The following is a 13785-nucleotide window of genomic DNA, read 5'->3' as shown; positions in this document are numbered from 1 at the left end:
CAGGCACGTGCCCTGACCGTGTCCTGACGGGGAATCAAATCAGTGACATTTCAGTTTGCAGGATGATGTCCAATGCACTGAGCCACACCGGTCAGAGCGAGAAGTCGTCTAAAAAAATTGGTTCTCCCAAGATTTGAGTTCCCTTGGCTCCTCCCTGCAAAGGAAGCCCATTAGCTTCTGCGCTTGCCTGACTCTCAAGCAGAACTTGGTATTTCAGCTTTGATTTTTCAGATAAAACTTCAAAGTGAAGTTTGAGGAAAGAATGGCTCCACATGAACAAAGCCAACAGAAAAATATCTAAACTTCTCTGTCACAGAGCTGTAGAAATCATTCTGGAAAATAATCCTTTAAAGAATAAAATCGCAAGTCTACAAACATTCCGGCTTTAAGTAATAACCTGCTTTCATGGCCAAATCAATCAGTGAATCTGTATATAGGATAGAGAGAAAATTTAGAAATTATGTTTAATGTGAGTTCAGTGAGCTGGAGGATGCCAAAACCCAGACCACCCATTTATAGCAGCATTTCCTAAACCCCATTATTTAGAACATTTGCATGGAATGTTAATAGATGTTCCTCAAAGAAAGGAGCCCATGATAAAATCAGTATTAAATCAAAACAAAACAACATTGCCATAACAAGACCACCCTGGTGGGTCACAAATATCATGACCTGGTAGAGGCCCCCCAGGTGTGCCCTCATCTGTTCAAGGGTAACCCTGAATTTCTGAAACTCATTTTCTTCCAGATCCTTCTGTGGAGGGTTAACTATTAATGCTTGTGGGTAATGTCCTGCAACGTGGGTGTGGAAGTGTTGGTCTAAACTCACTAGCTACCAAAGCAATTACCCAGTTTCCACTCCTCTGGGCTTTGAACTAGCACAGCCTCAATGGCTTTGCCAAAATGTTCCAAGTTCACCAACTCCTCTATAGTTAAGAGTCCATTTTAGTCCAAATTTCTTAGTTTTTTTAATTCATGCAAAATGCGTGAATTCTAAACAAGAAACATAAGGCAAAAGATTTTTTGGTGGTCTTATAAACAAACAAATAAATAAGCAAACTATATAGCTCTATAAATCTAGTCAAGTCCTTATTATTACCTGAGGGGGAAATAACAGACTCAGCACCAACCTATAATGTGTTCCTGTGCCTCTGTAGGACAGCATTGGCTTTAGAAGCTGATGCTGGAGCACCTCAGAAAGACATCCCCAAAATTAGGTGATTAGAACAAAGTAAGAATTATTGTGAGATACCAACTCAACTGCAATATAATTTAAAATTGAACCAAATATTAAAATATGAGAAAAACGCAATGCTAAGAAAGGTACATTAAATATACTTTTTAAAAAAATTTTGTTAATGTCATTGAAATTCCATTTCCATAGAAGCAGCTTCTGTATACAAACAGTTGTAATGATAACGTGTGAGCACATGGCACCTTGAGTCACAAATGCACTGCAGATCAAATGATATCCTTCCAAATTACATCCAACCGGAGTCTATAAAGTCATAATTAGTCGATACAAGGTGGTTTTGTCTATACTTCACTGACAGCTTTTTTTAAAGGTGCTCCATTGAAATCACAAAAGTAACCGTAAACATACAATAAGCAACTGTCACTCTTTAGTGGTGTTTTAAAAGAGGCTTTAACAAAAACATGGCTTCTTTTGTCTATTTTGATGCAGAGTATATATATGTCTTAGGCTCATTTTCTCCCAGATCCCTCTGTGATCACTGGCATAAGACTTAGTAGACAGCATGGTCCTCGCTGAAGAAATAGTGGCTAGATGGAGAAGACGTTACAGGGCCTGAGGAGTGGCAGCCTCTCTGTCCCTGTCATCACTACGACCAGCCAGGGCCCAAGGCCCCGGGCAGCACGGAGCCTCAGACCTGCGAAACTGCAGATCAGAGGCAGATAGTCTTAATCTTCTGCTGGGGTGTAACCTGGTACACAGCCTAGGGCTGCTGGTTGGTGGGTGGCCTCCACCGCTAGTCACATAATCAGACTATAATGTCGCAAGCAGTTCCTATCAAGGCCAGATAAGATTCTGACAGACGTGTAAAGCAGGGGATTTCATTCCTCCTGGTTTCATATTTCCATTTGAAAAAACCTTCAGTAGAAAAACAGCCCTGGCTGGTATGGCTCAGTGGATTGAGCCCTGGCCTTCGAACCAGAAGTTCACCAGTTGGATTCCCAGTCAAGGCACATGCCTGGGTTGTGGGCCAGGCCTCCGGTAGGGAGCATTCGAGAGGCAACCAACTGATGTTTCTCTCACACATTGATGTTCTCTCCCTTCTCCTCTCTCTAAAAATAAATACATAAGTAAAATCTCTAGAAAAATAAAGTTAAAAAAGAAAAACACTGTGGCATCTCCCTTCCTCTGCAGGAGCAGAGGTGTATTTGATGAGTTTGGAAGAAGTGGCTGAGCAGGGTTGCCTTTTTCTGTCTGGATCCTCCTTTATGTCCAGATCAGCCTGATCAGAAAACAAGGGACAACCCGGTCACCTGCGACACACCACAGGGAGGCCTGCAGTCCTGCCTGGGCCCAGACGACTAAGGGTGTCTAAGGCAGAACTGAAATGTTATGAATTGAAGATTCAAAATCACATTCTCTGATTGCCTTCATCAGAAATCAAACTGATTTTTTTTCCCTTTTTAATTTCAATCTGTACGACTGTCTTGTTTTTTCAACTGGTTCTAACTTCAAGATTGCAAAAGAGGAGTGTTACATAATGATCTCTTAACACTTTCCTTGCTCCTGCACCCTGACAATGTTGGGCTGCCTCCCTGGGCTGAGAGACAGCCTGCCTCTCCTCTGCCCTCATCAGAAGCAAGCTCCAAGTGTCTTGGCCCCTCAGTAGGCTGATCATAGTTAGACAGCTGAGGGACTGACAGGAAAATTCAGTCCAGCAGTGGGCTACCTTGCCAGCTACCGCCTCTAGAAGGGTTTTCAGCCTCCTTGGAAGGGGGTAGGTATATTAAGAGCCTGCTGGTGAACTTTTGGTTGCACAACCAAGAAATGCAATTTTCTCTCCCTACCGAGAGATACTGTCTTTGTCCAGCCTTCAAAAGACAGATGGAGGAGGCTATGCTTCTTAACCCCATCTCCTATCAAGAACAAAAACTATAGTTTAATGCTGGTGTTTTCAAAAAACACAGAACAAGAGTTATTTGGAGGGCCAGGCACAGGCCTTTACATAACACCATACCTTTTGTCCTGATCTTCTTGGCTGTCACTCGATTTGCTTATAGGCAGCAGCCTCTTGTCTCGAGGAACCTGGAAACATCAGCAACCATCAGTCAGATTTACACAGATGCAACTGTGACTATGTGCAGGGTTATATGCTAGCATAGTCAAAAAAAAAAAAAAAAAAAAACAAAAAACAGAAAACTGAAACGGGACGTTCTCCAGAAGAAGGTGGCGGGCTTGCTATAGCCAAGAGATGGTTCAAGGCTACATAGCTACAATGACAGTGGGCCAGACACAGAGAAGCGATGTCAACAGAGGCCACACCCGGCAGGATTCCGCTGTGCGCTGCTGGCACGGGCAGTGCTCTGGGGCCTGCCCGACTCCCGAGCCCGCCCCACCTTGGGAGTGGATGCAAAAGGAACATGATAAAGGAAGGACGAATCTGGACATCCGTGGCCTGGAACAGACAGAAAATGTCTTAGAGCTACAACAAGTCTCCTGCTTAAGAACAGGGACTGACCCTGCACCCTGAGGAGGGGCTGCAGGTGCTGACATGGAGGACAGCAAACCTGGCTCAGACCTGCATCCAAGATCGCTCCACCCAGCAAAGCCATCACTTAGAACCAAAGGACAGATACAGAACTTCCCAGACAAGAAAAAGCTAAAGGAGTTCATCACCACCCAACCAGTATTACATGAAATATTAAAGGGTCTTCTTTAAGAAGAAAGAAAAAAAGATAAAAAATATGAACAATAGAATGGCAACAAATACATATTTATCAAAAATTAATCTGAAGACAAAATTAGTGAACAAACAGAACAGAAACAGAGATACAGAGAACATTTTGACAGTTGCCAGGTTGAAGGGGGACTGGGGGATGAGTGGGAAAGGTGACAGGACTAAAGAACAAATTGGTTCTTTACAGAATGGTCATGGGGATGTAAAGTACAGCATAGGGAATATAGTCAATAATATTGTAATAACTGTGTATGGCATTGCATGGGTATAAGATTTACTGGGATGATCACTTAGGAAGTTATATAATATCTAATCACTGGGGTGTACACCTGAAACTAATATAATCTTGTATATCAACTGTAACTGAAACATAAAAAGTGATTAAAATGAATGAATAGACAAATAAAATAAAAGAACATTATGAGAAGCATTTTTCTTCTGAATTCCCCTAGCAACTCGTACGGTTTCCGCTCACCTGAAGACATACACAAGCCCGGTCAGCAGAACTGGGGAGACCCCACAGCTGGGTGGCTAAGAGTCAGGACCTACACTGCACTGCCAGTCCAAATCTCTAGCTCTGCCACTAACGAAATGCTGCTTCACTTTCCTTATCTGTAAAACAGGCTTACTGTTTTACACCTCACAGGCTTGGTTTTTCTTTATGATAAAGTATTTTTAATTTAATATTTATTGCATTTTTTCCATTACCATTTAGTCCCCTTTTACCTGCCCTCCCCCCAGCAATCACCACACTGTTGTCCATGTCCATGAGTCCTTTTTCCTTTTTGCTCAATCCCTCCAGCTCCCCAAAGCTCCCTCCCCACTAGCTGTCATCTGCTCTCCATCTATGAGTCAGCCTCTGTTTTGCTCGTTAGTTCAGTTTGTTCATTCGATGCCACATAGGAGTGAAATCATATGGTATTTGTCTTTCTCTGACTGGCTTATTTCGCTTAGCACAATGCTCTCCAGGTCCATCCATACTGTTGCAAAAGGTAAAATTTTCTTCTTTTTTATGTCTGAGTAGAATTCCAATGTGTAAATATCCCAAAGTTGTTTTATCTACTCATCTACCGATGGACACTTGGGCTGCTTCCACATCCTGGTGACTGTAATTAACACTGCAAGGAACATAGGGGTGCTTGTGTTCTTTCAAATTAGTGTTTTGAGTTCCTTTGGATATATTCCCAGAAGTGGGATTCATGGGGTTTTTAGTTAAATTAAATGAATAGATTTTTAAAAAGTATTTAGATTGTATGGTACTTTATAAGTATTTATTAAATAGATATAAAATAAATCAAAGACAAGTCCTTCATTCACATGTCAATGCTGGGGGTCTACAATACTCCAGGCATTTTGCTAAGTGCTAGATAGAAATGAAATTAATAAAACATAGCTCCTACCATCTACTGAAGATGATACATAAGCATAAAATTTCTATACCCATCACCACCATCCACGTTCATAACAGCATTATTCTCAATAGCAAAAGGTGAAAACAACCCAAATGTTCATCTCCAGATAAACAGATAAACAAAATATGGTATATACATACAATGGAATATTATTCAGCCTTTAAATGAAATTCTGGTATGTGCTATAATGTGAGTGAGTGAGCCGTAAGGAGATTACACTGAATCCCATGTGACTCCAGTCCATACACTTCCCTCTGAATGCCTGCCTCTGGGTTCTGCCTCCTACATCCCTCCCCGGACTGCTGCATCAGCCCCCTAACTGTTCCCTTCACCTAATCCCTGCAAACCTGTTCTGGATCTATTAAGAAAGTCCAAAGTGATTTTAAAAAGGTAAGTCTGGTCCCATTATGCCCTTACATAACACTCTTCAATGCTCCCCATTATTCTCAAGAACATGGCCTCCAGAAGCCTCCCCTCAATGTCAGCTGCCCCCATCACTGCCATGCGTACAGCGCCACCACCTCTCTGGCCACGTGACCTCCTCCTGCAGCGGAGTCAGCACACAAAACCCTCTCTGCCTGGAACACACCCACTCACTCCCCTGCCCCACCCCAGCTGCGCCTTCTCCAGGCTAATTTGTGAGCATACTTCAAGTCCCATCTAAATGTCCACATCTCAGATTAGACTATAATCTCCAGGAGTGTCCCCCTTGTACATGGTTTTGTCCCAAGTGCCTGGAACGTAGTAGGCCTTCACAAAACACGTGTTGAAAGAATGAGTGGATCAATCAAAATGGCCTGGAAAATACAAAACCCAAGAAGTAGGAGAAATAGGGATTCCAAACACTGAGACATGTCAGCAACCCCCCCAGACTCACAGAGGCACGTGTCACTATAGCCCAGGTGCACTGACTGATGAGGGCTCAGAGCAGACTGCTCGGTGTAGGACACGATGCAGCCAAGACCATTGCTCACCTTCGGGTGTGCTCCCGTCTGGGCTGCTCTGAACTGTGTTTACCTTTGGCCTCCCAAAGACTGTCCTCCACAGAAAACTGAGACCTCTGAACTCCAGCCCCTCTCTTGAGTCTAGATCCACTTTACTGTCTATCAAACATCCCTACCTGGACATACTGCAAGCACATCACATTCAACATACAATTATCTTTCTCCCCGTCACCTTTCTTCTGCACTCCCCACCTTGGTTAATCCAGGAATCATCTCAGACAGCTCACTCCTAGTCACGGGGTTCCCCCACCAACTCCTTCTCTCTCACACACATACACACAGTCCATTGCCTGCCCTTATTCAAACAAAAAGTTAATGATTTCCTGAACACAATGCTTCGTCTGTATTTAGTGTTTATTTTGGTGGCTGACTTAAGGAGAACCTCACGAGTGCTGACCCAGGGAACCCCACCATCATGTTTCTGCCAGGTCTTCATCATCTTCTATCCGGACAATTGCAATGGACGGCTCACTGGATTCCCTGCCCCATACCCCACCTCCCTGCTGCTGCTGCTGCTGCTGCTGCTGCCGCCACAGCAACGTGCACAGATCCTTCCTACAGTCTATCAGGCCTATGTTCAAGATTCTTCAGTATTAGAGGCAATGGTGCCAGACAGTATGGCAAAAGAATTACAAGGTATTTCATTTTCTTCTCAAAATGAAAGGCTGTTAAAAAACCAGCTTATAAATATATATTAAGTTATTTATTCATTCATTTATCCAGCAAAAAGCAAGGCCACATGCACCTAGTCCTGGACGCCTATTTGAGAGAATAAAGCCCAGTCCACCAGCTGGGCTCTTTCAGAGGGATCTACCACCTTTTGGATCAATCTTCACAGCCCACCCCCTTCTGACCCTCACCTCCTTCTGACCCCCACCCCCATCACCACCGCAGTTCAGCAAGACTGACTACTTGGATTCCACTAAGTGCAACCTGGGGTTTGATACTTCATGTTTCCCCATCTCCTGTTCCCTTAGCCTGAAATGCTTTCTCTCCACCTGTCTGCCTGACAAACCCTCCTCTATGTCCCAACAGAGTAGGCACTGCTTCCTCTGGAAAACCTAAACTCTCTAAGAAGGCATCAGCCTCTCCTCACTGCTCCCAGAGCACATCCCTTTTACAGCACTTCCTGCCATGAGTTGTGGTTATAGTTTTATGCAACTGCGTCTGTCCCAGGCTTCGACCTTTCAGAGATATTGAACTGGGTCCCATCTGCCTTTTGATATCTAGCCCACCTCCACAATATCTATTACCATGGCTGGAAGGTCACAGCTAGTTAATAAATATTTATGGGATGGATGGATGAATACTGGAATGAATAAATGGATGACCATACAAATGGGAAAGCAAACCAACAAAAGAACTAGTTTCCAGCAGCACCAGGTGGACAGAACAGCTGGAAACCAGCTGGCTGGGGAAGCGTCTTTTCACTAGACCTGGAATCTGATGAATATGAACCACCAGCTTCATCAAGGAAAAAATAAAGTCAGACAAAGTAAGTTAAACTACTTTTAAAAATAACTTACAAATGGAATTTGTCATGTTTTTTCTGTCACGCTCAAAATTCATCAAGAGGACACATTTGGCTTGAGCGCTCCTATTGGCAAGTAGCTTGAACTGGACAGAAAACTGGACTAGTATTGGAGCCCCTCAATTATGAAAGGTTCTGGCAATTTGGTTGTTTTTACAACAGAGACCATCTAAGTAGCTTCAAGTGTATATTTTAACAATTTGAACCCATTTTCAAATGGGTTTAAGAAAAGAATTTTTTAACAGTAAACAGTGTTATGGACTGAATTGTGTGCCCCAAAAGTTCAGAAGTTGAAGCCCTAATCCCCGACATGACTATATTTGGAAAAAGGAACTTTAAGGAGGTAATTTAGGTTAAATAAAATCATTAAGAGTGGGGCCCCAGTCCAGCAGGGCTGCTGCCCTTACAAGAAAAGACATCAGAAGCACACATGCGGAGGGAAAAGGCCACGTCAGGACACAGCGAAAGGATGGCAGCTGCAAGCAAGAAGGAAAGAGAAACCAACCCTACCAGCACTGTGATCTCAGACTTTGAGCCTCCAGAGTTCTGAGAGAAAAAACTGAACCTGCAGTCTAAGCCACCCAGTGCATGGCAATCTGTTATGGCAGCCTGAGAAGACTAACACAGTGTAATGGAACAGACATTAGGATTGACCGTGACCTTGGGTCAATCCCACCTAGTTGCCTGAACTGTAAAATATAAAACATGGTGATGGGCTTCACTGCAGTGATCCTATGGTGACAGGTTTAAAATGTAGGTGGAAGGACTTGGACTTCTCCAAGGAAACACCAAGCGGCAACGACACGGGTACTGTGGAAGGGCCTGCAGGCCACAGGGGGCCCGAGAACGGGAGGCCGCAGCAGCTTTGGTGGAGGGTTTGGTGGTGGCATCTGAGGTGAAGTGGAAGATGTGTTTGGGACAAGGTCACAGCCATGTTCAGGTCCAGGCCTGAGCTCTGGGGCTGTGGAGCCCATAGAGGCAAGGCCAGGACAAGGAGTGGATGTCCTTCACCAAGCCGGGCCGCCTGACCAAGCACATGCAGATCAAGTTCCTGGAGGAGAACCTCTCTTCTCCCTGCCCATCAGGGAATCTGAGATCATCGGCTTTTTCCCGGGGGCATCCCTCCAGGATGAGGACTTAAAGATTGAGCCGATGCGGAAGCAGACCCATGCTGGCCAGAGGACCCAGTTCAAGGCATTTGTCAGCACTGGAGACTACAATGGACATGTGGTCTGTGTGCTAAATGCTTCAAGGTGGTAGCTACTGTCATCTGTGGAGCCGCCATCCTGGCGAAGTTCTCTATTGCCCTTGTGCAGTGAGGCTACTAGGGAAAGAAGGCTGGCGAGCCTTCTCTCACACCAGCTCTTGCAAGGTGACCAGCGCCATGGCTCTGTGCTGGTCACCTCATCTGCCCTCCTGGGCTCTGGTCTGCTCTCAGCCCTGTGCCCAAGAAGCTGCTGCTGAAGGGTGGAACTTCACCAAGGCCGCCTCTAAGACCTATGGCTATCTCACCCCCGAGCTCTGGAAAGGGCCCATGTTCACCGAGTCTCCCTATCAGGAATTCGCTGTCCATCTTGTAAAGACCCACCCCAGAGTGTCTGCGCAGGGGACGCACAGTGGCCGCCACATAATTTTATATAAAATAATAGTAATAATAATAATAAAGTGAATGAAGCATGTTGGAAAAAAGACTTTGAAATGTATAAAGTATCATGCTATGATATGTCTTTGCCAGCCTCCAAGGACACAGACCAGCACTTCTTGAGTGCCTACTGTGTGTCACACACTCCTGTCTGACCATGCCCAACACTGTCCCCTAAGGCACAGGTGGCAAACGCAAGGCCCATGAGGCCAAATCCAGCCTCCACCTTGTTTTATCCAGCCTGGCACCCTGTTTCTACCCGGAGGCAGCAACAAGCTCTCGCTTAACTGTTAAGGAGTAGTTACATGTATACAGTCCTAAAACTACATTCGGTCCTTTGAAGGCAACCTTGAGGCTGAGGTGGCCCCCAGTGAAAATGAATTTGACACTCCTGCCATAAGGGATAATGTACCCCAACCTTAGGAGTAAGGGAAAATGGTGATTATTACAAAAAATCAAATAGCATTCCAAAGAGGTATTAAAAGTCTATCAAGTTTAAATAATAAGATGGCAAGAAATGTTACAATGACTTCCCAGAGTTGATCCTCAAAAATAGGCTCTCTTCTCATTAACATTTCACTTTACTACAGAAAGAAAGGCCCACCCTCAATGTAGATCTAACTTGGTTGTAACTGTAACACCAGCATATATAAGCCACGAACATCCAAAGGGCTGACAGAGGCCTGAAAATGATCACTTGGACACAGAGTGTTTGGAAACAAAACTAATTCTTTGATATTTAAAATGTTTCGAGCAAAAATAGAGTAAAGCTTATATGAAATAAAAGAAGTCATGTAACTATACTCATCTAAGAAAATACTAAGTCCTAGAAAATACTGTATATTCTAAGTTAATCCTGGAAAGTAATAATTCAGCAGAAATAGACTTGGTTACAAATTGAGATTTATGTAAAGTCCCCACTCTGCATTTTAAAATATTTACAGAAAATAATATATCAACACCTTTAAATATTAAAAATGTACAAGAGGATGGTAATCCAGATGCTATAATTACTAATAATTATTCTCTAGGAAATAAAATACATTGATTTCATAAATTACTAATGGTTTTTGTTATGTATGTTTATCTCTTTCATGAAAAGAATTGCCATATAATAAAGATATATAAAATTATGTCCATTTCACAGCAATGGAATAAAATCTATTTTAAAAATAGAACAATGTATTTCTTCAAAATATATCTTAATATATTTCCTCCAAGCCTTATAAAACTGTTAACTAACACGTTATTTTAACATAGTTATGAAAGTTAGTTATAAAAGTTATAAAAGAAGTTGTAATGACCCATGTGATTAAATCAGAGTCATTTTAATGATATATTACTAGATATTAAACAAGTTTTAACTATTTTTTATTACAAAGGGAAACTGGGATCTCTTTCTAAAGATGAGACCATTTCCGAACACATCACGCATTATCGCAGACGTGTGATAGAGCTGACCCTCCGAGAAATGGCCTCGTACAGCAGCAGTCTAACCGACAAGTTCTGTGTTTCTGTACCACCCGCAACAGATTTTGAAATTTTCACTCCAAAACATGTAGAATTCATCCTTGCATTTCTCAAATGAGCTCCTTGGTCAGAAAAAGAATCAAAATGATAAAACAACCACGGTCAAAGACAAAGAGAAGGAAAAGCCTACCATGAAACCATCTTTGCTTTTCAGGCTCATTTTTTTTCAGGTGCTACTTGTGTGCTGGAGGAAAGTGCCCCACTTACAGGAAATGTGTGTGGTCTAGGCCCCAACATATGCTGTCCTCTACAGCCCAGGTCCCCAAAGCAAAATCCCTTGTTGCTACGGCAGGAGCCATATTGGGAGTTTTACGCCTTCACAAGAGGGCTGTCAAATTCTGCCAACTCCACTCCCTTGTTAAAGGGAAAAAGTCAGCAGAGGCTGGCAAGGGTACCAGTGGAGTATTCTTTATATGTTTCTCTAGCACTTTCTGATAATAAGATGCATTTATCTGAGTTAATGGTATCCTCATTTAAAATACCCTAGATGGTCTGACTCACACCTTGTTTTGCATCTTAGAGAAGGCCAGCTTGGCTTGGTTTTCACTCATCTCCCCACAGAAGGAGCCCTCCTGGGTGTTTTGCTGGGGAACATGGGGGGAGCTGGAAGAGGGATGAGTCACTGCAGGGAACTTCGGTGGGAGAGGAGGCCTGGGGGCACTCCCAGAGTTGGGGGTGGAGGGAGGTCATTGGAAAGCATGAGATCTCTGGTTTAAAAGAGAAATAGGGGAAAGCACAACTTGCAGAAGTGGACACTACTGAAAGGAAACAGAAAGGAGTAAGCGGGAAGGAAATAGGAAAGCAAGTCTGAAGCTTACGCAAAAGGGCACTGCTCCTTTTGGGAGATCTTCTCATGATAGAGGGAGAGGGGAAAGTGAGGAGTCAGTTCTTACTCTAAAATAAGAAGTTCACTGTGTCTAGCCAGCCCAATAAACACCACCAGTCTTACCTTTGAGCCAATTCCCAGCATTAGCCAATGGTGTTTACCATCAAAGCAGGCAATAAATCTTCTCATTCTGTAAATACTTGTGGATTTTGTACACTTCACCGGTTCTCAGGGAGCAGGTCATACCAAATACATAGTCCTTTCTAATGAGATAAGCCACTGTTTGTTGTCTGATTTCTTGAAATACTCCTATTTTGAAGGTAGTGTAGGGCAGGTATTTTTGTAACATAAGTGTATTTATTTTGTTTTAAGGGCTTTTCAAAATATTGAGTACCCATCAAAACAAATGGAGACAGTTAGGGTTGTAACAAAATTAGGTTTTAGAATTGCTACAGAAGTCTATATCCCAAGAGCATTCCTTATAAAACTGAAAAGTCTAGAAACCCTGAATGTTTCTTGCAAAATGGAAATCTAAAGGCAACCTAAATGCCCAAGAAATGAGCAATCACTAAATTATGGTATAGTATGCAATATAATATTCTTTAGTCACGGAAAATAACAATCATAACGCAAAAGTATTTGCACAATGGCATGAGTAGGAATGATATATTCCTTATGAGTAGGAATTAAATAGTATGCACACATGTGAACGGAGAGCACAGAAGAAAACCTCCTCTGATGGGTGGCTTCATCGAAATCAGGGAGGCAATGAGAACAGAGAGAGGCTGAATTCCGTAGGAGTGTGGAAATACTATTTGCTCTCTGAGGGGCATAAAGATTCTGTCCCTTCTTCCCACCACTGAGGGGAGGCCCTGGGGGCAGGGAGAGGAGGGCGGAGGCTGCAGGGGCTACCTTGTAATAGTCGTACAGCAGGCCGAGGGCAGCGGCACTGTCCTCGTCACCATTGATGCTCATCATCGCCTTGGTGGCCGCAGTCAGCGGATTCTCCAGATACGACTTCCAGGCTTCATCCTCACTGGTGTAGGCTCTTCGGGTGTTGAACGGAGGGTCAGTGGGCATGGGCACTAGGGCCACCAGTCGTTTATTACTGTAAAAGCAAGAGAGATGTGAGGTTCGTGATCAGACAAATATTCCTTTTCCCACTAATAATATACACATTACATGGTGAATTTGTACCTCCCCAGAATGGAGAGGAAGGATAATTAAAACTGAAGTGACTGCCACATTGCATTTTTAAAACCACTGATTTATTGTTTTCACCATGAGAACAACGATCTTTAAAAGGTTGTATAAGTAGTGTAAGTTGGTCCCCTTCACACCTGATTATCCATAGCTAATCATTCTAGGAGCCAAATCATTTTATTTGATTCTTCTTTTTTAAAAAAGATTTTATTTATTTATTTTTAGAGGGAGGGGAAGGGGAGGAGAAAGAGAAGAAGGGAAACATCAATGTGTGGTTGCCTCTTGCGCACCCCTTTCACTGGGGACCTGGCTTGCAACCCAGGCATGTGCAACCCTGACTGGGAATCGAACTGGTGACCCTTTGGTTCCCAGGCTGGCACTCAATCCACTCAGCCACACCAGCCAGCGCTGATTATTCTTCATTAATGAATATTATAGTGAAATCCTATGAGGAAGCAGGTTTCATTTAACTCTCTGAGTTCTAATTAGAAATAAGTGCAATAATACATAATCACATGGTAATGATTATTAAAAATCATCTCATCTAGTTTAATGTACAGTTAAAATTACTACAGAATTAGAGGTTAATCCAAGTTGCTTAATTTAAAAAAGGCAACATAAGCTACATTGCAAACAGGACACATTGCAGATATGCTGCGTATTAAGGATAAGAAGCAAAGACCTGGGACAGTATTGCCACAGAATCCTA

The 13785-nt window shown here is 43.1% G+C and overlaps 1 protein-coding gene across 4 annotated transcripts in view; it reads right to left on the bottom strand.

Annotated features, from left to right (window-relative positions):
* GRHL2 (grainyhead like transcription factor 2) overlaps positions 1–13785 on the bottom strand; it is a 138063-nt gene that overhangs the window by 83302 nt on the left and 40976 nt on the right. For all 4 annotated transcript variants that reach the window (XM_036031317.1, XM_028533921.2, XM_036031316.1 and 1 more), the window contains exons 2-3: positions 12786–12981; positions 3209–3276 (exon numbers count right to left, since the gene is read on the bottom strand). In XM_036031317.1, the coding sequence (XP_035887210.1) occupies positions 3209–3276; positions 12786–12953 (236 nt within the window). In that variant the 5' untranslated portion in view covers positions 12954–12981. The remainder of the gene's footprint in view (positions 1–3208; positions 3277–12785; positions 12982–13785) is intronic.

The sequence above is a fragment of the Phyllostomus discolor genome, chromosome 7, assembly GCF_004126475.2.
Source record: "Phyllostomus discolor isolate MPI-MPIP mPhyDis1 chromosome 7, mPhyDis1.pri.v3, whole genome shotgun sequence".
Lineage (NCBI taxonomy): Eukaryota > Metazoa > Chordata > Mammalia > Chiroptera > Phyllostomidae > Phyllostomus > Phyllostomus discolor.
This window is presented reverse-complemented; position numbering and strand designations above follow the sequence as displayed.